Below are 26,171 nucleotides of genomic sequence, written 5' to 3' on the forward strand. Positions count from 1 at the left end.
TTGTCATGTTCCTCAAACCATTTCTGAGCATTTTTTTTTTTTTTTTGCCATTTTCTAAGCTAAAAGAAGCCACAGCCATCAGGCAATACAGCTGCCATAAAGGGGTGTATATGGTCTGCAACAATTTTTAGGCAGGTGGTATGTTTCAAAGTAACATTCATATGAATGCCAAGACCAAAGGTTTCCCAGCAGAACACTGTCTAGAACATTTTCTCAGTCGGCCTGCCTTCTTCTCATAGTGCATCCTGCTGACATTTCTGTTTGAGAATTAATCATAACAAATCATAACAGCTAGGGATTGTTGAGTAGTTATCCATCTAAGCTGAGATGCTTGTTGCTTGTATTGCAGTACATTTTATTTCAGCAGACATATAACAAAATAAATCTGACCCCTTGAGTTGTTTCTTTGACAGTCTTTTAAAGCATACTATCAAATCTTATTCAAACAATATATTGGATTCTTGTCATTTTAAAACAAGAAGGTGCAATATAAAATTACCTATTCAAGCAACTGACAACAATAACAAATCGTTGTGTGTATTGTATTAATGCTGCCTTCACGTTCTATCAGAATTGTTGTAAATACGAGTTACCTATAATAATTTTGATACCAGAGTTTCTGAGTTGCCGGATCATAAACTTTAAACATGGTGGAGGGGACAAGCATTGCTGCTGTCATTGCTGTTCTCACAACAACTACATCCCTTTGTTTTGTTGCTAAAGTAGTGTATTTATAGGCTAGATATGAACGATCATTCAAAGCATATTGTATGTTTTATAAGCAGTGAAATAAGCATGTATTTGACTGAAATTCCAGAATTGTCAGCAAACTGCATGTGTAGCGCCATGAATGTTTGTATGATTGTCCACAAATGGGATGCTACATTTTATTCCTTCTGACATTAAAGCACTTGAATACAACAAGTTTGTAATCACAACTTCATAATTGGGAAAGGCAGCATTAATCTCAAAATGAAACTACAATTATACAAATATAACAGAACACATTTCCAAGAAAACTAAATAAATACATGAACTTAAAATCATGAATTTAACGTACTATAAGAGCCACAACATGTCTATGAAACACAGCTCCCAACAGTTTGTTTTACATATATACAGTTCATTGTGTAAGCTTTTATTATTATTATTATTATTATTTTACATTTTATTATGTTGCAGCCCTAATGTAAACTACTTTTTAACACTGCATACCCCATAATGACAAGGCAAAAAATATTGATGGTGATATCTTTTAAAATGTATTAGTAAAACATAATTGAAAAAATTGATTAAGTATTCAGACCCTCAACCCTTAGTTACTATAGTTGAAGCACTGTTGGTGGCATTTACAGCCTCAAGGCTTTTTTGAGTATTATGCGACAAGCAAATCTGGATTTGAGGATTTTCTGTCATTCTTCTCTGCAGATCCTCTTTAGCTCTGTCAGGGTTGACTGGGACCTTCGATGGCAATTCACAACAGGTGCATATGACTCGCTGTAAAGAAAAATGAACCTTCAGCTCAACCTGGGTTCCTGAGCACTTTGAATCAGGTTTTCATGATTATCTCTGTATTTGTGCAGAGCAGTGGGGAACCAGGTCCGTAACTGAGAAATACTGTTATATAGACAGGTGTGTGCCTTTCTAAATCATATCTGTAAGTTGAATTTGCTACAGGTTAACTCCAATTAATGTGTACAAATATTTCTGAGATAATCCAGAGAAAGGATAATTCTTCTGATCTAAAATGTAAGTATCAGGAAAGTGTCTGAATACATATGCAATGTAATTATTTCCAGTTTTTTAAATTGTAAATAAACTTGCAAAGTTATTACAAATCAGTTTTTGCTTTGTCATTATGGGGTATAAACCTAACCCTACCCCATGTAGTTACCTTACATTACCAGAAAGTTCTAAGGTAGGCACACTGTACTGTTACATATAAGTACGCATACTGAAAAATAAAGTCCAACCAGAAATTGCATATATCATTCACCCATGTGTCACAGAGAAAAACAGCTTTGGCTCTGGGAAGTGTGAAGGTGAGGGCAGAAAGTTACATAGTGTAGATTTAAATGTACATTTAGTTTAAAGGGAAACAGTGCAAATTAGTTGCACCTCATCCAGCGGACACGTTTGCTAAGTGGGTATCCAGAATCAACAATTAGTTGCTCATTTAAGCGCCAGTACTTGTCACCTTTGAAGAAATACATCTTCCCATTGGTCCACGTGAAAGCTGCATCAGGATTTGATGGGATGCCAGTAAACAGATGGGTAATGGGTTTGGGATAAATGCTGAGGTCATTATAAACCATTTCATCCCACTGCCAATAACCTGAGCCCTAAAAATAAATAAATAAATAAATAAAAGTGGTCATGAATTAGAAAATAACATTTTCTTTAATCTTTTGACATATGAAAGGTCCTTGTAATATTAAAAAGGAAAAAGGTAGAGATACTGAAACAAGATCACTTGAAATAAAAATAGTTTTAGATGCCTGCTAATTATGTTGTGCCATGCTTATTGTGAAGAATATTGTCTCTGCAAACATTACAAAGGATTCTGGAAAGTGAAAAGTGTTTACAGTTCCTGATTGTGTCAGTAGGACATAATGTTTTGTCTGGGACATTTCATTATGGATTCTTTTGTAAACTATAGTCACAAATGGACACAAGCTTTGCAAAAACACTTTTACTGAAAGATGAACTTGACCAAGTTGTATGTAACAATGTTTATTCTAAATATGTTTATTCTATGAGTAAAATAAGGACTGTGTTTTCTGTGATTTTTCTGTTGTGTGACAACTTCACATTATTAGCAGCATAAAAAGCTGTTAGTTATTTCAGTTCAGGTTTTAATGGTCATGAAATAGAGAATCAAATATATATATATATATATTTTTTTTATATTTACGCATATAAGAGGTTACTCAACAATAAAAACGTACTGCAAATTTTAAAACTATAAAACTATCCCCTCAGTTTAGAATATGAATTATTCAGCTCATGTCTGTCCATCAATCACAAGAGCAATACCTTTTTGATGCAAAACCTTGCAACTTTATAAACTAGCCATCATTTATAAACTACCCATCATTAAATGACCATCATGACCTATAATTGGTGTAATATGTAAGGGCTCATGAAGAGATGTTCTTTGTCGCAAAGTGATTTACTGCTGTTTATTAATGAATCAAGCCAGTGACTAAACGATCACACTGTTCCTGTTAGTTATCTATATTGTGATTATTAAATATACAGAAAGCGATCAAAGATCGTTCTCTTTATAATCACTGGAGCCGTTAATTCAAATCAGTGCAATTTTATCAGTAATTTGATTTCTGCATTTTTGCCATAACTCCTGTTGTAATGAAATAGAGTTACTTTTTTTAAAAAAATTACGCAAGTTACTTTGTTTTTCCATTTATTTACCGACACTTCTCCTGCCCTGTGTTGAGAGAAACTGGGAGTGAGGTACAGAGGCAGAGGCACCTTCTTCAGCCTGAGGTTTATTCATTTCACTTTTGGTGTGAAAGGACCTTTACCGTTGCCAAAAATATAACTTGAGTTTTTTGTTATTAAAAACAAATAAGCAAGCCAGCCTGGGTGACTAAAAGTAACACAAAAGGTAAGTAATGCATTACTTTCCATAAAAAGTAACTAAGTAGTGCAATTAATTACTTTTTAAATATATATATATATATACATGCAATATCGTAATGCATTACTTTTAAAAGTAATTTTCCCCAACATTGACCATTAGTTAATATCGGCAGATTAAAAAAAAATGCAGTAAAAGCTTTCAAGAGAATTCAACATGTTATGCTCATTTAACATCAAAAGATGTTAGCCAGTCAAAGCAGTGGGTATTTACAATGAAGTCTCACAGCAGACATGCCCTTTCCAATGCATTCCAATCGATGGCCTAAATTTAATGTAGAAAATGACAAATATAAATTATAACCATTTTTGATTAAAAAAAAAAAAAAACAAGATTATATATACACTTCAAGAAGCATTATAAAAAAATTTTAAATGCATTTTTTGACCCTTGTAATACCCAGAGCAGTGGTTCTCAACTTCTGTCCTGGTGACCCAAGCACTGCAAATTTTGCATATCTCACAAACCAAAGCTGTGTCTGAATTTTTGAACTTTCGCATTTTTTGCCCGCATCTTGTTTTTCCTCCGGAGCCAGAGCCAAAAGCTCCCATGTTCTGTCTCCTTTGCCAGATCTTTGAGGGCTTTCTTCAGGTTGAAGCCTGTGACTCTAAAGCAGGGGTGTCAGAGGGCCACAGCAGAATTTAGATTCAACCCTAATTAAATGCACCTGATCCAGCTAATCACGTCCTTCAGGCTTATTTATAAACTACGTGGTATGTGTGTTGAAGCAGGGTTGGAACTAAACTCTGTGGGGCTGTGGCCCTCCAGGAATTGAATTTGACACCTGTGCTCCAAGGGACTTCAAGAAATACTTAGTGGATGCTCCAGTGAAGCCCCTGCACCCAGTCTCTACCGGGAATGTTAATGCCCTCCACCCATCTTGTGAGCACGCAGCTGATAGGTCTGCATAACTTTTCTTTTTCTATCGAAGGTAGCCATCTTTGATGCGTTTACTTTCCTTCTTCCCATGGCATGGTCAGTTCTGCAAAGATGACCAACCATCTCTTGATGTTTCAGCCCGTTGATGGTCTGATCTACTAACTTTCTCAAGTCGAGAGGCAAGTCTCTCAAACAGGAGTCTCACCTTCTCCTGCTTGTAGCCCAGGCTGATGGATTTCAGGAGCAGCTGTAAGGTGGTTTTCATAACAGTGCCGTGTTGGAAAGACATTGTGGGAGGCCAGGCCATTTAAAGATGTAGCTGTTGGCTTTGCAGTCTATGTCAAGATGATGTCACAAGTTCTTGAAAACCCTATACTGTACACCATTCTCAGGCTCAGGTGCTGATGCAGCTGGTCTTTGCAGTATTTCTACAACTCCAGTTTGGTTGCCTGCAGCGTACCAGATTTTTCTCCTCCAGCATACTTAAAGGATCCTGGATGAAGCTAGCCCTTGCTTTCTCCCTCTGCTGTTTGCAATTCCTGGTTCTTTCTGCTTGTCTCAGGTGTTTAAGCTGTGATTTTATCTGGCTCCACAGGCTCTGCATGCTCTTTTTTTCTATGTTGCTGGCAGTGCATCGTGATTTCCGAAGTAGCCGTCGTTCCTTTACTAGCTGGACGTTTTCCCTCTCCATTCTCCTGCTCTGTTTGAAAGTAATCCTCAAACCTCCAGCCTTAGAGGCTGCACCGACTTACCTGTTGCAGTGAAAGCATGCATCTGGTTATACAACATTTTGTCTTCCCTTGGAAGATTCCAGATTACTGTCACTCTAAACCACCCACAGCTGCATTCATTTAGAATCCTTTTAATTAGACATAAAATAATTAAAAGTAGCCTTCTAATGTTAAGGAATGTTGTTATATAAACTATAGCAGTGCTTAGTGCAATAATTTTTTAACCAGATTAATCAATCAACACATTAAACTCACTCTTACTGCTATAAATCACAAAAACGTTCAAATGTGACAAATAATCTTGTTCCTAATAATCAACATTATGCATGCAAAACTGTAACATAAACTGTGCCAGTGCTAAACTGTTCACTGCATCATTGGGAGAGAGGGGTAAGTTAAGCCAGTTGACCCACCCCCTGTATCTTGGCAAATGTACAATTTTACTGCCATGTGACCATGTATTGTGGAATCACACATAAATTCTTCCAGACTGTGAAAGAAGAAACAAATGGGAGGAGTGAATTATAATCAAATATATCTTTCCACCTGTAGTCCCTAATGGTCTGTTCAACATTGCAGAAAAGCTACCATGCCCAGGGCTCTGAACCGGTTCAAGGAACGAAAACGAAAAACGAAAACAAATGACATTGAACAGGAACAAAAACAAAAACGAAAACAAAATCAATTTTAATCGTTCTGAACAGAAACGGAAACAGAAATTCCAAATTAACCGGTTAATAACGGTATTTTTATCGTTCTCTTTATTATATCAATTTGGCAGACCAAAAACATGAATTTAAATTGTGTGCGCAAATGCAACGGTGACGCATACAACGTGAAATGCCCGCGAATGCAGACGTCATAAGCAGAGCCGTTTCTGATGTGACGAGTTTAAGGTTACCAAGCACCTGGCTGTTTCATGTGCAAAGGTATGTTTAGAATCAATCCGTGTATCATTCGTCCATTCGTTTTTTGATTTAATATTGAAAGAAGAAACATGAGAAAACGGCTCCTTTTTCGTTTTTTAATTTTTTCCAGAAAAACGAAAAACAAGAATTCAGCTTGATTTTTCGTTTTTTGTTCAGGGGTGGAAAAATGAATAAACAGCTTGAATATTCGATTTCTACACATGGGCAGAACGAAACGCCCCTTTCTGCTGATTGGTCAGCCGAGGATCAAACCATCCCTCAGTCAGTTCTTCCGAAGTTTTGCGCAGAATAATACTCCTCCACAGCTGCAGTTAAACGGATAATTAACACCTTTATTGCAACTATATTTAATAATTTTCTCATCAAACAACCACACTAACGATGGCTCGACACAACCAGTACCCGGGCAGAGCCTAGACGGGGCTTTCGTCTATGTAGGCATACATTTACTTAAGCTTTGCATTAGTTGGCAGGGTTTGATGGCTGTCATTTTGCCTGCCCTGGTTGCCCAAAAAAAAAAAAAATAATAATAATAATAATAATAATAATAATAAATTAAGATATAAATAACTAGATTAGTTGTACATTAAATATTTTAAACACTAATACAAAAAGAAAAGAATAGTCATTGACTTGGGTGTAGGCCTAACAATCACACAAGAACTGTCATTCTGACTATTTGATAACCAGAGAACAACAGAGGTATTAAAATGCATACTCTGAGTAAAACGCACTGCCTTGTTTGCGCCACGAACTGCTGCGCACTTGCACACTGGACTGCAACGCAAACTTGTACATATAAACACTATTAACATTTACTTCACCTCACTCCATGGCAAATCTTTAAATGAATGGTATTCAGAAAAATATATATATAAGTAGCCATGTAAAATAAAATAGTGCCATTATAAACAACATTTATTTTAAAAGCCGAAAGGCATAGCCTGTTTGCGATTTACCTGCTAAAATATTTTTGTAAAGAAAGCTTCAGTCGGGTCCAAATATGCAAGTAAAATAACAGGCAGCATCTATACAAGTGATGATACCTTTAACCTATATGCTGTTGTACAACAGACACATTTAACTAAGCATAATAACTTTTTACTTTGATAATGAACAGTGCAGTGATATGTTGTGTGAGCACGCGAGGCGCCAGCGCCATCACTTCTTTCCTCAGCAGCGGAAACACCTTAATACTCTGTCATTTACAATCATTCGAAATGAAAACAAAAAAAAATGTCTTTTTATTTGTGTAAAATCAAAATGACAGCAAAATGCATCCTTTTGAAAAAAATAGAAAAGTTTCCAGGTGAACTCGTTTACTTTCGGTTTTAAAGAAGTTCGCACACAGAACGTAGTTTACAAATGACACGAACACGGAATTTGGTTTAATCATTTGTAAACATAATGCCAAACATGTTATTAAAAGGCACACTATCTATCTATCTATCTATCTATCTATCTATCTATCTATCTATCTATCTACCTATCTATCTATCTATCTATCTATCGCGCCGTGTAATAAAATAACGTTTATTAACCGGTATTTTTTCTAGAAAACCGTTTTCGGAACGTATTGTTCAATGAGGAACGCAAGAACAGAAACGTTATAATATCAATTCTGCTCGGAGTGAACCGAATGGATTTTTTTTTCGTTTTTAAGCCCTGACCATGCCAAGAATCTTTTGACTAAAATGTTTATTAGTTTTAGTGAAATTCAGTTTTTGTCTGTTTTTGGGAAGGATAAAACTTTGGTGTTCAACAAATTGTTTCAGAAATGCAAACAGTTAAAGACTGAAAACTAAACTTCATTTGATTGGTTTTATTTTTAGCTTTAAGAAAAGAAATATAACTGTTTGTAAAATGAAATTTGATTATCAAGTTAGTAAAGAAGTAAATTATCTTTAAAATTTCACATGGGTTGTAATCAGATTCAGTTAGATGGTCAGTTTTCACCCAGATGGCTCATCTTACTTACTGACTTGGGTCAATTTATCCCTAACCCTCCCAAAATCTTGGGAGCCCAAACACCTCTGACAACTTTGAGAAAAGGCCAATGAAACGGAGTGTGCAGATTTTGCATAGCTGGCCACGCCCCGGACATCCAGGTATAAATAGGGCAGCGCAGGATCTGCTCACTCGTTCTGTTCGTCGAGTCGAGAAGCGTCTCAACCCACTCAGAGGCAGTCTGGAGTTGTGGCATGAAGGACACAACATCTCTGTTCCCTCCATCGGGGAACGAGGGTTACCATACATAACCGAGACGTTCCCCTTCTGTTGTACACTTCGTGTTGTGTTGAGTTTATGACACTAGGGGCCCCTGCATAACACGCCACAACTCAGATATGTTAGTGAAGGATCTGAGGTGGGCTCCACACCCCGGGAGACTACCAAAACTCAGAGCCAAGAGACAAGAATGTCTCAGGGGAAACACCGCATCACAGGGACTATAGGTGGAAATTACACACATGGGGCCACGTGAGGAGCCACTACATATGGGGCACTAATCCAACCAAGAGTTTGCAAATGCCACTTACCTTGCATTGGATTCTTATAGTGAGTTCCTCTGCTGAACTCAGCTACATCCAGAAGTGCTAAATGATGGAAAGGTTGTTCAGGGTTCACATAAGGAAACTTACTGAACTTGTAGAAGCGTAATCACCATGGGGGGAAGCGGTACAGCAAGCTCTACACCTGACCAGAGTTGAAGAGCTTGCGTTCAAGACTCTAGTCGACACTGGTCCATGCGCAGGTTGTAAAACCTGGCAAATGTGTTAGGTGTAGCCAAATCCGCAGCTCCGCAGATGTCTGTTAAAGAGGCCCCATTCGCAAGAGCTGCCTGGTCGAATAGGCTGTCACTCCCAGTGGGCAGGGTAAGCCTCTGGCCTGGTAGGCCATACGGATCGCATCCACAAGCCAGTGGAAGATCCTTTGCTTGGAGACAGCCTTCCCCCTCTGCTGTCCTCCGAAACAGACAAAGAGCTGCTCGGAACATCTGAAAGGCTGAGTACATTCCAGATAAATGCGCAGGGCACGGACTGGGCATAATAGGGTTAGGTTGGGGTCACCTTCCTGAGAAGGGATAGCTTGCAAGGTAACCACCTGGTCTCTGAAGGGGATGGTGGGTACCTTGGGCACATATCCAGAGTCTGCCGGCCTGAACTCTAGGCACAAACTGTTGACGGAGAGGGCTTGAAGGTCTTCCACTCTTTTGACAGATGTGAGCGCAGTCAGGAGAGCAGTCTTTATAGAGAGAGCATTAATATCAACTGACTGGAGGGGCTCAGAAGGATCCTGCTATAAGGCCTGGAGGACCACAGCAAAATCTCAGGGGATGAGATTCGGCCTGGGAGGGTTCAGCCTCCAGGCACCTCTAAGAAATCTGATAATCAAATCGTGCTTCCTCACTGATCTGCCTTCCACCAAGTCATGATTGGCTGAGATAGCCACCATATGGACTTTGAGTGTTGAAGCAGACAGGTGCCTATCCAGGCCTCCTTGGAAGAAGGATAGCACAGATTTGATGCCACATCTCCGTGGGTCCTTCCCTTGGGAAGAACACCAGTTCACAAAAATGCGCCATTTTAGGTCATACAGCCGCCTAGTGGAGGGGGCTCTAGCCTGTAACAGGGTGTTCACCACTGAAGGTGGGAGGTCTCTGAAATCCTCCTGGTCGCGTCCAGGGACCATAGGTGGAGGTTCCAGAGATCTGGGCCTGGGTGCCAGATTGTGCCCCAGTGTAGGGGGGGCTTCGGTTAGTACGTACCACAACTGGCAGTGAGTGGATTCCGGGGGAGGCAAAGAGATCTACTTGTGCCTGGCCGAACCGACTCCAAATCAGCGAAACCGTCTGAGGGTGGAGCCTCCACTCGCCCCTGTGCGATTTCCGTCGTGACAGAGAATCGGCCACCCGATTGAATTCGCCTGGAATTGTGAGTGGCACAGAGAGACTTGAGTCTGTGTTGGCTCCAGAGTAAGAGATGGTGGGCCAGTTGTGAAAGGCGAAAGGAGCGGACACCGCCCTGGTGGTTGATGTACACCACAGTCGCTGTGTTGTCTGTGCGGACCAACACATGCTTGCCCTCGATCAAAGGTCGGAACCTCTTCAGGGCTAAAAGCACTGTCAACAACTCTAGGCAGTTGATATGCCAAAGCAGCCTGGGGACTGTCCAGACCCCTGAAGCTGCACACCCATTGCACACGGTGCCCCAGGGGGGCAAGGGCAGCCTCCGCAACCTTCGTAAACACGTGGGGTGACAGGGAGAGGCCAAAGGGAAGTCCTTGTACTGATAAGCCCGACCTTCGAAGGCAAACCGCAGGAACTGCCTGTGTTTTGGAAGGATCGAGACATGAAAGTATGTGTCCTTCAGGTCTATCATCACAAATCTTGAACCCTGACACACATGAGAATGTGTTTGAGGGTTAACATTTTGAACGGGAGCTTGTGAAGGGCCCGATTCAAAATTCTTATGTCTAGGATTGGTCTGTGCCCACCATCCTTCTTGGATACAATGAAGTAGAGGCTGTAAAACCCTTTCTTCATTCCGGCTGAGGGGACAGTCTCTATCACATCCTTCGCCAGAAGGACTGCGATCTCTGCACAAAGGACCGCAGCGTTCTCGCACTATGTCTTGGAAGGTGGTGATGAGAACACTGCGGTGATGAGAACACTGCGGTACTTGGGTGGGTGTTTTGCAAATTGGATCGCATAGCCGAGTCGAATGGTCCTGAGAAGCCAGCGAGAGGGATTGGGGAGGTTCAGATAATCTGAAAAACTCTCCACTAGGGGCCTCAAGGGAGTTACACCCGACATACCTGGAGTGGGAGTATTGTGGTTGGCAGAACGGTCTGTGGCTGGGGGTAAGAAGCCCCGAGGACCACTGACTGTTTTGCCCGGCGAGTTCGTCTGGAGGAAACCAGAGGATCTCCCTGGTGGGGGAGATCATCTGAACGAACTTGCTGTTTCAGAACATGGGGGAACACAAGGGGTGTGCGAGCACATGTTCTGGTTGGAGGAAACAGTGTCCGGCCGTTGCGTGGAGGGTCGGAAACGCTGTGAATAACGCTCAGAGAAGAAGGAAATTGCCCTTTTATTGACCATGTGGTAGCCGTCTGCCGGATGGCAGACAGCCAGAATGGAGCCGAATCCAACCCTCATCCCCTCGTCGAGTGTGGATGCAAGCAGGTCAAACGGTCCCACTCCTCTGGGCTGCCCGTCTCAGGAACGCTTTGAAGCCTGATGAGGGTTCCTTGTGGCCTGTGGACGGGCTGACGGTGTCACCTTCCTGCGAGAGCTGGACCGCTGGGCGGGTCTGGCTACAGGACTGGCTTGCTGCAGGGCCTGAGCTGCCCTTGCAGGGGGCCTCCCTCGGCGTGGAGCAGGTGGGGGCTGCTGCCTCGGCGGAGCTGGGCTGGCGCTCGCTGCACGTCGAGGCAGGATGTGTTTGATAGGCTCCGTTTGCTTCTTTACTGTGGAGAACTGCTGGGCAAATTCTTCCACGGTATCGCCAAGAGACCAACCTGGGAAATGGGAGCGTTGAGAAAGTGAACGTTCTCAGCACCTCGCATCTCCGCCAGGCTTAGCCACAGGTGGCGCTCCTGGACCACCATAGTGGACATCTGGGTCGGGATGCCTTGGCTTGATAGACCTGCAGGATAGCCATGGCATGCAGGGCGGACGCAGCTTGTCCAGAAGTCGTGCAAGCCTTCGCTACGAGAGCCGAAGAGAACTTACAATCCCTGAACGGGAGCCTCGGGCGGCCCCTCCAGGTGGCGGCATTTTGCGGACAAAGATGCATTGCAACTGCTCTCTCCACCTGGGGGACCTCTGTGTACCCCCTCGCCGGACTGCCATCGAGGGTGGTGAGGGAGGAGGAGCTAGTATATCGTGTTCTGGCCGAGAAAGGGGCCTTCCACGATTTCGTTAACTCCTCATGCACTTCGGGGAAAAAATGGTACCGGGAACGAGCGTGGCCTGGAGTCACGGTTGTTACCTAGAAACCAATCATCCAGCCTCGAAGGCTCGGGGCGGGGCAACCCACTCCAGCCCTATCTCCTTGGCTGCCCCTTGAAGTACGGCGGCCATATTAGCATCCGCCACCGACTGAAACTCGCAGAAGAGGCAAGTTCAGTCTCTTAACAAAGAACGCGGCTCTCGAGCGGAGTGTACTCAAGGGCATGTCCTCGCAAGCCTGACAATTACCCTTAACGAGCACTGCGTCAGCATGTTCACGGCCCAAACAGTGAACACAGCGATTGTGCCAATCATTAAAGGAAAGGTGGAAACCGCAACCAGAAGAACATGGACGGAAAGGCATTATGCAAACACACAATCTGTACCGTGTAACTCTTTTAGAGAAAAGTTGCTCTTTCAGAGGAGAATCTTCTCTTGTTGGTCGCCGTCGAAGCACCCAGGGGACTCTCACAACACTTAGCTGTGTTAGAGAAGGGAGAGGCCGCTGCCCGTCCCGTAGATCCAACAACGAAGAGGTGAATGATGCCGCTTCTCACACAGAGACGCTGCATTCGGCTCCGAAAAACAGAGCGAGTGAGCAGATCCCACACTGCCCTATTTATACCTGGATGTCCAGGGCGTGGCCAGCTATGCAAAATCTGCACACCCAATTTCATTGGCCTTTTCTCAAAGTTGTCAGAGGTGTTTGGGCTCCCAAGAGCGACCCCTAGTGTTGTACACTCTACACAACGCGAAGTGTACGACAGAAGGGGAACTTTAGATACTTTATTTGTACTTCTGCCTTATTTTCCCTTATCTTGAGGACCACATAAAAAAAAAGTAAAACAAGTAAAAAATGGCTCATCTTACCCTATTTCTCCTATAATTAACAACACAAACTATCAAGTTACAAATCAAATTCATTAAGACCTAGTGAATGCCTAAAGGTTTTTTTTCCCCCACACATCATTTTATTATATTCATGTATGTAGTTACAGTCTTCGCTCCTATTGGTTGCTGCTCACAAAAATTGTTCATGCACTTTGTTCCGTGATCCGCATTGTTTGACATGCCTGCATTCTGTTTCCAACGGTCACTGTTGCTTGTGTCACTGAAAGTCACTAGCTCTCCACTGAAAATTAATGGCATCATGTTACTTTGTTGCTGCATGTTGCTGGAGGTGTGAATCGGGCTTTAGTCTGTCAGGTAAGAGACATACACAAAATGTGCACAGAGGTAGGGTGCTACAACCAGGATGAGAACCGCTTCTATTATCCAATGTAGAGAAGACTTTTGAGCTAGAATAGAGATTGTGAGAGCGTGCAAATTTCTTTTTTTTTTTTTTTAGCACAGGAGTACACACAGCATAGGGAGTAGTGAAATAGTACACATTTTCTGACAGTATAAATTTAGTTTATGCAGCTCTTTGGTAATATTGAGTTGATGATTTTAATCAGGTGTGTAAATAAGAAAGACAAAAGTTGTGTAGTCTGCTGGGTCCTCATAAATGGAGCTGAGAACCATTGACCTAACTATAAAATGGTAAATATGTATCAAGAGAAGTGTTTGTTTACATGAGGATGTAAGAATTTATGTTGATATTTTTTTAATTGATTTTGCATACAGAATGTTAAAATCTCACTATACCTTAAAGAAGAAAATTTTCTTGTTCTTCTCATAATACAAAGCAGCGTCAATGTTGGCAGGGATTCTTTTTAGTGGTTTGGGGTATTGATAGTCAAGGCGATAATTTGTGAACCTCCAGACCTTTTCACCTGAGAACGAGAAGAAATTTTTTAGGCTTCAGTTAAGTACATTTGTAAATCTGCATTTTTTATCCTTTTTTTGTATCTTTAAATTATGACATATGCTCTAAGTGTCTAAGACATAAAAGCTCACACCTCCCATAACTTCCGGTGTACTTGTTACATTGTAAAAAAAATGGTATCTACGCTTATATTATTTTGTCTGTCTTAAAATTATCCCAAGGTTCCCGTAGTTATCCAGCCCAGATGGTGGACCTGCACCCAGAAACTCAACACAGCCCTTCACAGTCAGTGAAAACCTCAAAAATAAGCCCTTAGGATAGATCTTCAGCGACGACCCTGATTTAGAGACAAGCCCTTGGCACAGATCCTTATGGCCAACTATGCCAGGTCCAGCTACTTACAGCAGAGGTCTCAAACTCAATCCCTAGAGGGCCACAGCTCTATAGAGTTTAGCTCCAACCAGCACCAACTCACTCCTGCTTGGAAGTTTCTAGTAATCCTGAAGACCTTGATTAGCTGGATCAGGTGTGTTTGATTAGGGTTGGAGCAAAACTGTGCAGAGCTGTGGAGCTCCAGGAATTGAGTTTGAGACCACTGACTTACAGTCTGTTGCCTTCTGATTTCCTTAGCTGGGGTCTTGAATCAAACTTTACTATTGTTGTCTATTTTTCCTGTTTATTACTGTGAAGCTGCTTTGACAGATTCTGTAAAAGCACTATACAGATAAATGTGACTTGACTAGAGGGATCCCAGCTACCCTTCCAAGTCATCATGGCCACCACAATCTGAAGTACGTCCACTTTGCCAAGCGCCTAAATCCCCACCAGGCACAGTGGGCACTCTTCTTCACTTGATTTGACTACACTGTGACATACAGACCTAGTTCCAAAAACACCAAAGCTGATGCCCTCTTCCGACTGCATACTTCTGATACTCCCAAAGATGACCTCATATTCATTCTCCCATCCTCCATTTTTCCTCATTCAATGATCCTCATTCATGATCCCACTCTTCCTGCTTGTCCTTTGGGCCACACTTATATATCGCTGTATATGACAGAAGCTCCTGAAATGGCTGCACTTAACACCTTGTACTGGTCATCCAGGGTTATCCAAACTTTGTAGTTTGGCAGAAGAAACTACTGGTGGCAAAATCTGACGGCTGAAGTGAACATGAATATGTGTGGAAAATGTGTTGCGATCAAAGTTTCTCCCATCTTGCAAATTCCAGCCACTCTCTGTCCCACATGGACTTTGCAACCTCTCCCTTCCATCTAAACCACAATACCTGCATTCTTGTGGCAGTGGATCAGTTTCATATGGTCTGCCATTTGATTCACCTTAAAAGCCTTTGAAGATCTGTTAAGCACCTCTGGCCTGCAAAAATGAGGGACAAATTGAGGGACATTGTTAATTTCCAGGATGTTGTGCTCCTTCTCCCTCTCCTGGGAATTTCCATCAGCCTCTCCTGTGGTTATTAACCCCAGACCAATGGTCAAACAGTTCACACAATCCAAGAAATCTCCAGCTTCTTGAGAACCTGCTGTCACAGGAAAGCTCAGAACTTTTTGTGACTTGCATGTACTGGACCACATTCCATTGTGTCTTTGGATTCCAGCCTCTACTCTTCCTATGGTCAGATGAACCCTCTGAAGTCTTTGCCCCTGATCATTGGTTCAGGGAAAATGAAAATACGTAGAACCACATTCAGCTGCAGAGGGCAGTGAGGTACACACCAGATCCATGTAGATGCCTGGCATTTAGAAACCCCTTAATACTATACAGGACAACACATTCTCACTCTCAACTCGTCACATATTGACACTTGGTCAGGACTCTTTGGCGTCACTTTTTTTGTATGCGCAGGGTCCTCCATTGCTTTAAATAAGAAACACCTTTGGCATTAATAGGCAGATGCGAAAGGCAATGGGAATTTTATCGTCATGATTAAATTACATATTGGGCAATAATTTTGCCATTATTGCATTTATGTTCGGGTGTGATTTTTCAATGAAAACGGTCACAATAATTTTATTTACATTACACTGTTTACACATTTATGAGCACCTAACCCAACCCCTACCCTAAACCTAACCATTCATCTGTATAAAATGCAGGATATAGCAGGCAAATACAACTGCAGTCACAATTTATTTAAAAAGTATTAATATCCTAAGTCTTCGCTAGAAGTGGTGTTACGTCAGCTTTTGTGTGTCTCATGACCGATTGCATCACACTAAACAAGTTCGGGAGTATCTTTTTGAATGAGGTGTGTGCAGGAGCGGAATCATTCATTTTCAGTGGCTTAAACCATATGATTTACTGTGTTTTTCACATAAAGAGTTTGTTTGTCTTCAGAGGACTTGGATTGCAACGCATCTTGTTTGTAATACTTTTATACTGCTTTTTTTATGGTCAGTTTTTGCAATAAATACCTGTCACTGTACTTTTATTTACCTATTGCATGTTTTACATTGTTCAGAAGTGGGTAAGTTTAGGGTGGGGATGGGGTTAGGTGCTCCAAAATATATATATGAAAGTAAATTATTCATAAATTTACAAATATGCAACGCATAATGCAAACAACTAAAAGCAATGGAGTACCCTGCATGTCCAAAAGTGATGCTAATGGGGCTCTGACCAAGCATCAGTATGTGACGAGTTGGGAGTGAGAATGTGTTGTCCAGGAGGTCAGGTCTTCCTCTACACTGTATAAAACACTTTGTTGAGTCAACTTAAAATAATTTGTTACCTGGCTGCCTTAAAATTTTAAGTTCAGTCAACTCAAAAAGAAAAGTTTATTCAACTTGAAATGTTAAATTATACTAAGTGACGAATTAGATATTTGAGTTGAATCAACTTAAAATTTTAAGGCAGCTGGGTTACTTACCCATCTGTTAAGTTTAGCAAACACAAATATCTAAGTTGTTACTTAGTACAACTTAACATTTCAAGTTGACTAAACTTATTTTAGTTATTTTTTACAGTGTACAGTACAAGGGCAATCCCACATTGTATGCCTTATGACTTAAGCCACCCACTCCTTCTCCTTCTGTTTCCACAGGGACTGATGAAGAGAATGCCTCTCCTCCTCTTCCTCTCCTCCTCTCCTAATGCTGCTCCTAGAGGATGGTCTGAACTTTCTGGACTCCAGCCATTGCCAAGGGTGTCTCCAGTATTTTGTGAAGGGAAAAAGTGAAGGTCTATGCTTATATGAGTGTCTTTCTGTTTCATTGTCTCATTACCAGGTTACCAGAGTAAGCCTGATCCAGTCTGTTCCCAGGCCAGATGTTTGACTTAGGACCAGCTCTGACCATATAAACCTTTTCAACTTTAGGACAGATTCCAGCAAACTAACTTCTACTGTGTGTCAAACTACACACTTTTTAATCTATTTTATGTATCATTTAAAGTTAAATAGCATCCATTTCAATATAATGATTGCAATGTAGCTTGGAATCAGCTATCAGTATTATGATAGTCCACACCCCCTGCAGCATCCACCATATTGAGCATTCCAACTTCTCCTAATCATGTGTGTATGAGTGGACTGTCTCTTTTAAAACTTTAAAACCTTAAACAGGTTCTCTTGTATTACATTAAGTATTGTGGCTGCAATGCAGATACAACAATTTTCAATAAAAACTCTTTTATGTGCAGAGAATAATAATCTACCTTTAAAAAAGTATGTCTTGTTGGTTCTTGGGGAATATACAGCTGCATTCAGGTTTCCTGGCAGTCCCTTCCATAGCAAACTTATTTTTACTGGAGAGTTATGGCCCATATCTGTTATTGTCCACACATAATCCCCACTAAAAGCATACGTCTTACGTGAGGAACCTAACACACACAAACACACACACACATACACAAAAAGAACATTTTATAATATTTTCTATATCATGTTACATGATATTAATAACCTGAAGTCACTAAAGGCACTGTTATACTACATGGTTTTCTCACCCAGCATTATAGCATCAAGTTTAGCACTGCATGGATCTAGCATGTCACCCCTGGGAAACGGGGCCACGGTAGTGGAATATGTCACAGCATAGATATCGTCAGTAGTGGTTGTACTAGAGATCCTTTTACCTAAAGTCATAAGAGTAATTAATGTAAGCAGTTATATACATTGGCATTGAATTATTTGTTTGGCTTATTTTACCGTATATGGCTTGGATTCCTCTGATATCATCAATGTGCAGCTTAAAATTGGCTTGGTAACCAGTGTAGTGTGCTGCCATAAGAGCACTGCTGTACTGAGAATGCCCCAAACCAAGAGCATGCCCGATCTCATGAGCCGCAACAATACGCAGATTGGAACCATAATACTTTCCTTCAGTCCAGAATTCATCTTCATCAAAGTGAACTATTCCTGATGGAGGAGCTTCAGCATGGGCAAGAACATGGCCTAACAAAAGATTATTGTTCTCCATTGTAATGCAACAGTACATAAAGCTGGTGTGTCCCTGAGCTTACAGTTTGCCATATTTTGGCTGAGAGAATAATAACATGCCATATAACATTAGAACTTAATAATATGTGATGCAATCTAGGAAAACCCAACCCATGGTGAAATTTGACCTTTTTTAGGTTTTGATACCATATGAAAGCTGGGTAATTAGTTCTGGAAAGGTATATGAAAGCCCTTTTCAAAACTGTTTTTATTTTGTCCATAGCATGAATGTGAAAAAAGTTATGTCAATCTTAAATTGGCTGATAGCTATGATTTTCAGGAATGGAATTTTGAGAAAAACGGGTTTTAAGTGAGACGGCTTTCATTTTCACGGGTTTAACGAGAGCTTCCATGTCAGGAGTGCTATACTGTACCATTACACAAACAGACTAACATCTGTTTTCCGTTGCTTATCATGGGCATAGTCACCGAACTTTTGATCACCCCTTGTATGTTTAGATAGCACAAATAATGCAGCCTACCTTGTAGTTTAGAAAAGCATGCACAGTGCAACTGTTTGCGCACTGTGCATAAAACAGACTGTCACGGACTCCTCCCTCTTTAGTAACTTCATCATTCGATCCTTCATCTCTGGATGTGAAATAGTCCATTATAACATTGTTTAGGGCACTGACATCACCAAGATTGAGCAGACTGAGACGAGTAAGATTGTTTAAGTGATCTGATGGGTTTTTCCCAGATTGCATCACATATGTAACATGACATAAATAAAATAAATATATATAATACATGTTCTGTTATTTTTTTTAACTGCAATTTTTAATATAAAATCAAATAATATAATTAATTTTGTGAGATTTACTTACCAGGACCATCAAAAGGTGAAGGACAGCCATCTCTCTTGTGGAATGAAATTCGAATATCAGCAAGTCCATAGTTAATCTCTTTAAAGCTGAGTGGGGTGACATTGCTCCAGTATTTAAATGCTGAGCGTATGGCTGTCTGTGTTGCAGTTTTACCCATATCTGGTGTGTAGTTGTAGATGCGATATGTTAAGTTTTTCTTCCGCCAAAATCCTGCAAAATACAAAAGACAAACTAAAAAGCCAAGCAACTGTTTATAAAGGTCAAAATGATTTACTTGGTTATATCTGCTATTCTGTTCTATCCTTTATTGTTTATCCTTAGATTGTTTATCATAATATATTCATTTTAATGTATTTATTGTAGCTCTGTTTAGTTGCATTTATCATAAATTATCAAATATTGCATGTTAATCACAATTCCAATGTGTGTACCTCACACATTCTGGCAATTCTGGTTCTTATCTTATACCAGTTTTTTACAGCTAACTGAAGGAAAATGAAGTAAGTATTCTGGATGTACAGTCAAGTGCTTGCAAATACTTTGTGTTATTTTTGTGAGCTTATACAGAGAAGGTCATTGAAAAGGAGTTAGGAGGGAATGATAGGTAGCTAGCTTGAAGCCAGTGGGGCTGTCGGTAAGAACAGATATCCAGTCTAGTCACTCCCGTTTTAGTTGTCTTTATTAAACAAACAAAAAGGCGCATGTATGCGCTTGTGTGTGTGTGTGTGGTTTATGGTCAGATACGCACACACAGGAAAAACAAGGAACAAAACTCAGTCCTCTGCACAGCTCAGCAGTGTGCAACCAGAAAAAGGGCAAGCTGTGGGCCCAGGTGCAGTTAATAATGCCTGTGAGGCAGTCCTGATTGGCCTGAGATTGGGTGGGCGGAGCTTGGAGTTAACAAGGGGTGTGACACTGCCTTGAGGTTGCAGCTTAGGGATAGAAAACTTCTCAACAGTCATGGCCCATAACATTTCTTTAAGAGATAAAACTAAAAATGCATTTGAATTAACCTGCTTTTCCCAGTCTTTTAAATACATTTTTTGGTAAGACTTTCTATGAAACCTGTTTTTATAATACATTATAAGGGTATTCTTAAGGCAATTTAATGCATGCATAATTACGTTATTTACCGAAAGCAGTCTAGGATCACTTACAAATATTATGACCACATTATAAAGCCTTGTGTATATTTACAAGAAGTCTTGCTACAAGTGAAAAAAAATGAAAATTCTGCCATCATTCACTCATTCTCAAGTTGATTCGAACTTATGAATTTCTTTCTTCTATTCACTTCCACACTAAAGAAGATACTTTGAAGAGTGTGCTAAATCAGGTGATGTTCTTTATAGACTTCAATATTATTTTTTATTTTTTTTTCTTTGTACTATATGAAAGTCAGTGGGGAACTGTTTGGTTACCCACACTGAAAAATATATAATTTTTTGTTCAACAGAAGAAAGAAACTCATACAGGTTTTGGAACAGCTTGAGGGTTAGTAAATAATGACCGTATTTTTACTTGGGTGAATTATCCCTTAAATACTGTCCAAATATGAGATTTAAAATACATTATAATGATGGGAACTATATTTTTTTCATACGTAGGTTTAATTTGTTTACATCATACTCTTTAAGTTATAAACACAAACAGGTAAGTTTTATATTTATATATAATTTATGAGGTGATACATGCCACATTCTGTTTTGAGTGTTTAATTCCAGTTTCCCCACAGGATTCCACTTACTTAATTTAAATTTAAGCCTGTGTTTTCAGTTCAGTTGTGTCAGTCCTTGTCTATGTGCTATTTCTTAATAAAAAGTATATTTATTTATTTATTTTTTGCTGCAAATAGATCCTCAACACTGTTTTTGGCACAGAATGGCAATTTTAAATAAGGCATTGTGCATGCATTACACTGCATTAAGATCAGCCTTTATTATAATACAGACTTCATAGAAAATATTACTGATTTGTTCACAATGTTGACTGTATTATTAAATGCCCACCACCAAATCGTCTGTATTTTAAAGACTCTTGATTGAAGGGGTCCTCAACACCACACCGCGGCTGCCTCATTTTAAGAAGAGTGGATCTGTCAAGATTTCCAGTGATCGACAGCCCTGACACCTTCTGAAAGAGTCTTTAAGAAATATGACAGTTCAGAAGCACACAGCAGTAGATACAACAGAGATTACAAAGTCATTAACTTCAGAAACTGTAACATTATCAAATATTACTACATAGGGAAAGCTAAGGTAAGATGGTGGATAAACATAAACATAAAATAAACATAAAAGTCTATATGAAGAGTTCAGATGCAAAACCAGCTAAAAGCCATCTCGGTCAAAAATGAGATAATGATACTCTGTGAATACTCATTAACCACCAGATCCAGTCCGTATCCAGATCAGATGGTCACTGCAGTCCCCCGGATCCAGTCCGAACCCAGCCCAGACGGTGGATCAGCACCTAGAGACGACCTCTACAGCCCTGAATGTCAGCGGAGTCCACATCAACTAGATGAGCCCCAGAGACGGATCCACATTAAAGACCACATCACCTAGACGGCTGTCAGCACAAGACCACGGGAACTATGGCCAGAGGAGAACTGGCCCCCCGACTGAGCCTGGTTTCTCCCAAGGTTTTTTTTCTCCATTTGTCACCGATGGAGTTTTGGTTCCTTGCCGCTGTCGCCTCTGGCTTGCTTAGTTGGGGACACTTTTCTCTTAACACAATATTGCATTTTATTTTATTGTTTTTGATTAACTACCTTTACCTATAATTTGAGTGTTTAATGTTGCCTTTGGCATTGTTGATGTACTGTTTCCTATTTAATACTGTACAGCCGCCTTGTCACAATTCTGTATTGTTAAAGGCGGTATATAAATAAAGGTGACTTGACTTGACTTGACTTGAATGCTCCTGACATATAGTGTACGTCCATCAAATACTTTTACATCAAACTCGCTAAATTCCAGCCTCAGCCCAATCAGAAGTACCAGTACTTACATAGAAACCTATATAAAGTAGCCAGAAAGAAATGCTAATTTAAAAAAAAATACGTCAGATGGATTTAGGGGCTTTTGCATCTGAACTCTTCATATATCAGTGGCGGCTACTGGTCTGTCAAATAGGGGAAGCTCATTTTCGGCCTACATCGTAAAATTGTCTATTTATTTATTCACAAGAATGTGCCTTATTGTCATAAGTAAGTCACAATGCAAACAATCGTAAAAAAAAAAAGCTTTAGTTTTATTATGCAAAATATGATGTATTTTTTCTTTTAGTCAGATGCTACTATATAGTATAAATATTTTGCAATTTAAATAAGGTTATTATGGAGATTTATTTATTTATTTATTTCTAAAGTATTTTAATAGAAATATAAGGTTTCATTATGTTATGTTAAAATTTTTCAAGATTACTATATATATATATATATATATATATATATTTATATTAATTTATAGTCATCCTCCATGTTAATATTTAATGTAATAATCTATATATATATATTGATTACTACATTAAATATTAACATGAATGAATGAATGAACGATCTAAAAAAAATATTAAACTCTGTAAAAGTGAAACAAGGAATGTGGTGTATAATTGTGTGAAATGTATGATGAAAATCAAGCAATTTCGCCAAGCAAATATAAAGAAATAGGTTGCAGCAGTTTTATTTCGACTGAACTTGAGAAATCCACGATGGGACTGAGCGCGAATAGCTTCAGCGATTCCTTATAGTACAAAATCGCTGTCAGTCAAAAGGAGATGCAATCTTTCGACAGACCCTCCAATCATCACGCAGAAGCTCGGCGTCCAGGCCAGCCCACTCCTCATTTGCTCCTCATTCACCCCCAGAGACGCTGAGCGTCCGTGGGCGGGACATAATCGCAGCGTTTATCCAATGACCGTCTAGTTTCAAAGCACTGAAAAAAAAACGTTCAAAGCAGCCCCATTTAAGTCAATGGACGCTGGGCTTCAACGGGGAAATGCACTGTGACGCTACGGGAATGTATGAGAAGAAAATCAAGTCAGCCGACCTGCTATATCTAACTGATTCTGAACGAACTCGTCTTTGAGATGAACGTTTTCTAACGCATTTTTAGTCAATAAAATGTTAATACAATAGTACATAATTTGACCATTAATTTTGTGACATTATAGGGGAAGCTGAGCTTCCCTTGCAGTCTTAAAGAAATCGCCACTGTCATATATATATATATATATATATATATATATATATACTACATTCTAGTGTTGTCAAAAGACCCGGTACTTCGGTACCAAGTCGGTACTAAAAAAAATTAAATGTTACGGGCCCAGGTTTTCTTAAGTACCGGTGGTACCGAGCACCCGGTCAACCCGGTTCTTGCTGCGCTATGCAAAAAGTGCGCAGTTGCGTCTTCTTCATAAAAGCAGAAAGACACGGCGACCGGTGGTGCTGCTGATGCGGCTGCTCTGAATCCGCTTGTTGAAAAGAAAGGAGGAAGGAGCCACGTGTGGAAATATTTTGTATTTGCGACTGATGACAAGGGCAACATCATAGATCACCGGAAACCCACTTGCAAACGGTGTCATCGAAGTTCTCTCTCAAAAGGAGGAAATACATCGACTTAATAAAACACCTCAAAAACCGACACCCAGATTTAATGAAAGTTCAAGCAGGTAAGTTTTAATTTAATTTTATATTTAGAGCTTCTGTTATAAAAATTATACGTTAAATAAACATAGCCATTTGCTTAGTTAATCGTTAGCATAAGCGCGGCTAATGCTAACGCGAGAATTAGAATAAACTTCTTTATTAAGTGTTTAATGCTCCTATAGCATTTATTTAAAAAAAAAAAAAAAACAGGACATGATAGTGTACTATTTTTACACACCTGAGGCTTTTAAATGACCCGTGTAGCTAAAATATGTGTGTTAGAGAACAAATGTACAAATGTATGGTTAATGCCTTAAAATCGGTCCATCAGAAAAGCAGTTCTAGGCTATGAAATATAGTTTGCGCAGTTTGATTAAATAAAAGTACAGTCAAATACAGTCCTGTATAGTTTGGTAAAAGATACTATTCATTAACATGACTTAATATATTATCTAACATAAATTTACAGTGAGTGAACATTAATTAATGTGTGTGAATGTTGTTTTATACAAACATTTGATCGTTCATGTTTGTTCATTGTGCGTGAAATAATGTCAACAGATACAACTTTTAATTTAAAATAAATGAATACATTTTGAAATTAAGAAGAATAATTGCTATGTAACACTTGTTTATTAAGTCATGTTAAATGTTATCTTTTTGTAAAGTGTTTTTAATACTACAGTTTCCGTCTGTGTAACATTGATATCTTACACTCAGTATAAGTAATCTTATCTAACTTTGTTATAAAAAGCTGAGGTTTGTTATTTACTGAAAAGTTATATATAAAGTTCTGTTTAGCTGGTGTCAATCTAATATTGCATTTAGTCAGACTCAGCCCATTGTTTTACTGAAGTATATTATATTTTCCTTTTACAGCTGCAGGCTGAAGAAGACCACGAACCAAACTCTTAAGCAGACAATGGTTCCAGATGCTTTTGAGCAGCAGAAGTACGACAAAAAGGCAAGAAAACTGAACCGAGCTGTTGCTGAATTCACATGTATGGATTAAGTGCCAGTTTATACAGTGAAAAATGGGGATTCCAGCAAATGCTTCATCACCTCAGCTCAAAATACCAGCTTCCAAGTCAAAACTTTGTTTTATTTTTGTTTGTTATAAATAAAAATAGTGTGTTGTTCAATTCATGTTTTTGTGTTTTGATTTGGTACCGAAATTGGTACCGAGAACCGTGGATTTTCACTGGTATTGGTACCGAATACTGAAATTTTGGTACCGTGACAACACTACTACATTCACTGTTGGCTGTTTTACCTTAAAGCCACTTTCATAGCCCACTCACTGGAATCTCTCTGAGCTTCTGGGTTCAGTGGAGTATCTAGATATCCAAACCGTCTCAGGTACATCTATTAAATGTAAAGAGGATATACATACAGTCTAATAAATTATCCCAATAATTCTGTTGTTAAATGTTAAATTATAAAATGTTAAAAAATAACATGACAAATGCTAGGTCTAGTTTAAAACAAGTGCCAAAATATAATATGGTTAAAGACATGCCTATCATAAAATGTTCATCATGTATTGTGAAATGTAATGTAATTCATACATAATCTACAAAACATTGTATGGATTACAGTTTTAATGTATTAATAAATAGGACTAATACATTAATACAACAAAAACTCAGAAACTTGACCTAAAAACCAGAAGAGTTTGGCCAAAAATTATTATAATAAGAGGCACTGACTGAACTGAGTTCTGATTTGAGTTCTGAATTGGTCAGACTAAAACTGTCTCAATATTCTTTTACCTTTCCATAATATTTAATTGAATTTAATTATTTCAGAATTCTTGGGTTTGGTATTCTTGAACCTATTATTTTTTAGCATTGTCTTCTGGCTGTTTCATAGATCGGGATCCCTTACAAAAATTAACAATGGTTTTACTACAATTAATAGTAATCATAATAATAAAGGTTACTATAGTTAAACCATGGTAACCACAAATTAACCATGTTTATTCTACACTAACCATAGTTTAACTATGGTATTTGTAAAACTGTTGTTATACAAATGGTAATAAATATGCCAATAAACATAGTTACTACACTTTTACTATAATAAAACCATGGGTCATTTTCGTAAGTGGTAACCTAACAGTGAAACTCTCAGGTTAATTTATTGATACTTTTAAAGTATTTCATTTGTATCATAAAAGGTACCTCAAAGGTAACACAAAAGTACTATTACAGTAAATCACGTCATTACCTGTGCCTCTGTGAACTCTCGTCTTCTGCTCGTCTCAGTAGATGACCATACACGCAGGACAACAGTCAGAAATATTGTATA

General features: G+C 39.4%; 1 protein-coding gene and 1 long non-coding RNA gene across 2 annotated transcripts; one reads left to right on the forward strand and one right to left on the reverse strand.

The window, feature by feature from the left end:
• Positions 1-2,108: 2,108 nt before the first annotated feature.
• mmp19 (matrix metallopeptidase 19) lies at positions 2,109-26,171 on the reverse strand. The gene is made up of 9 exons (XM_051103976.1): positions 26,091-26,171; positions 25,135-25,226; positions 21,220-21,350; positions 19,208-19,417; positions 18,056-18,335; positions 17,888-17,937; positions 17,597-17,761; positions 13,801-13,928; positions 2,109-2,342 (listed from the first exon to the last, which is right to left on the reverse strand). Exons 2-9 carry the CDS (start codon positions 25,224-25,226, stop codon positions 2,109-2,111), a joined length of 1,290 nt encoding a protein of 429 aa, XP_050959933.1. The 5' UTR covers positions 26,091-26,171.
• Positions 23,488-25,003, forward strand: LOC127161304 (uncharacterized). The gene is made up of 2 exons (XR_007827007.1): positions 23,488-23,884; positions 24,741-25,003. It is a non-coding gene; the product is annotated as an uncharacterized LOC127161304 (long non-coding RNA).

This window comes from Labeo rohita, unplaced genomic scaffold (assembly GCF_022985175.1).
Source record: "Labeo rohita strain BAU-BD-2019 unplaced genomic scaffold, IGBB_LRoh.1.0 scaffold_61, whole genome shotgun sequence".
NCBI classification, from domain to species: Eukaryota; Metazoa; Chordata; class Actinopteri; order Cypriniformes; family Cyprinidae; genus Labeo; species Labeo rohita.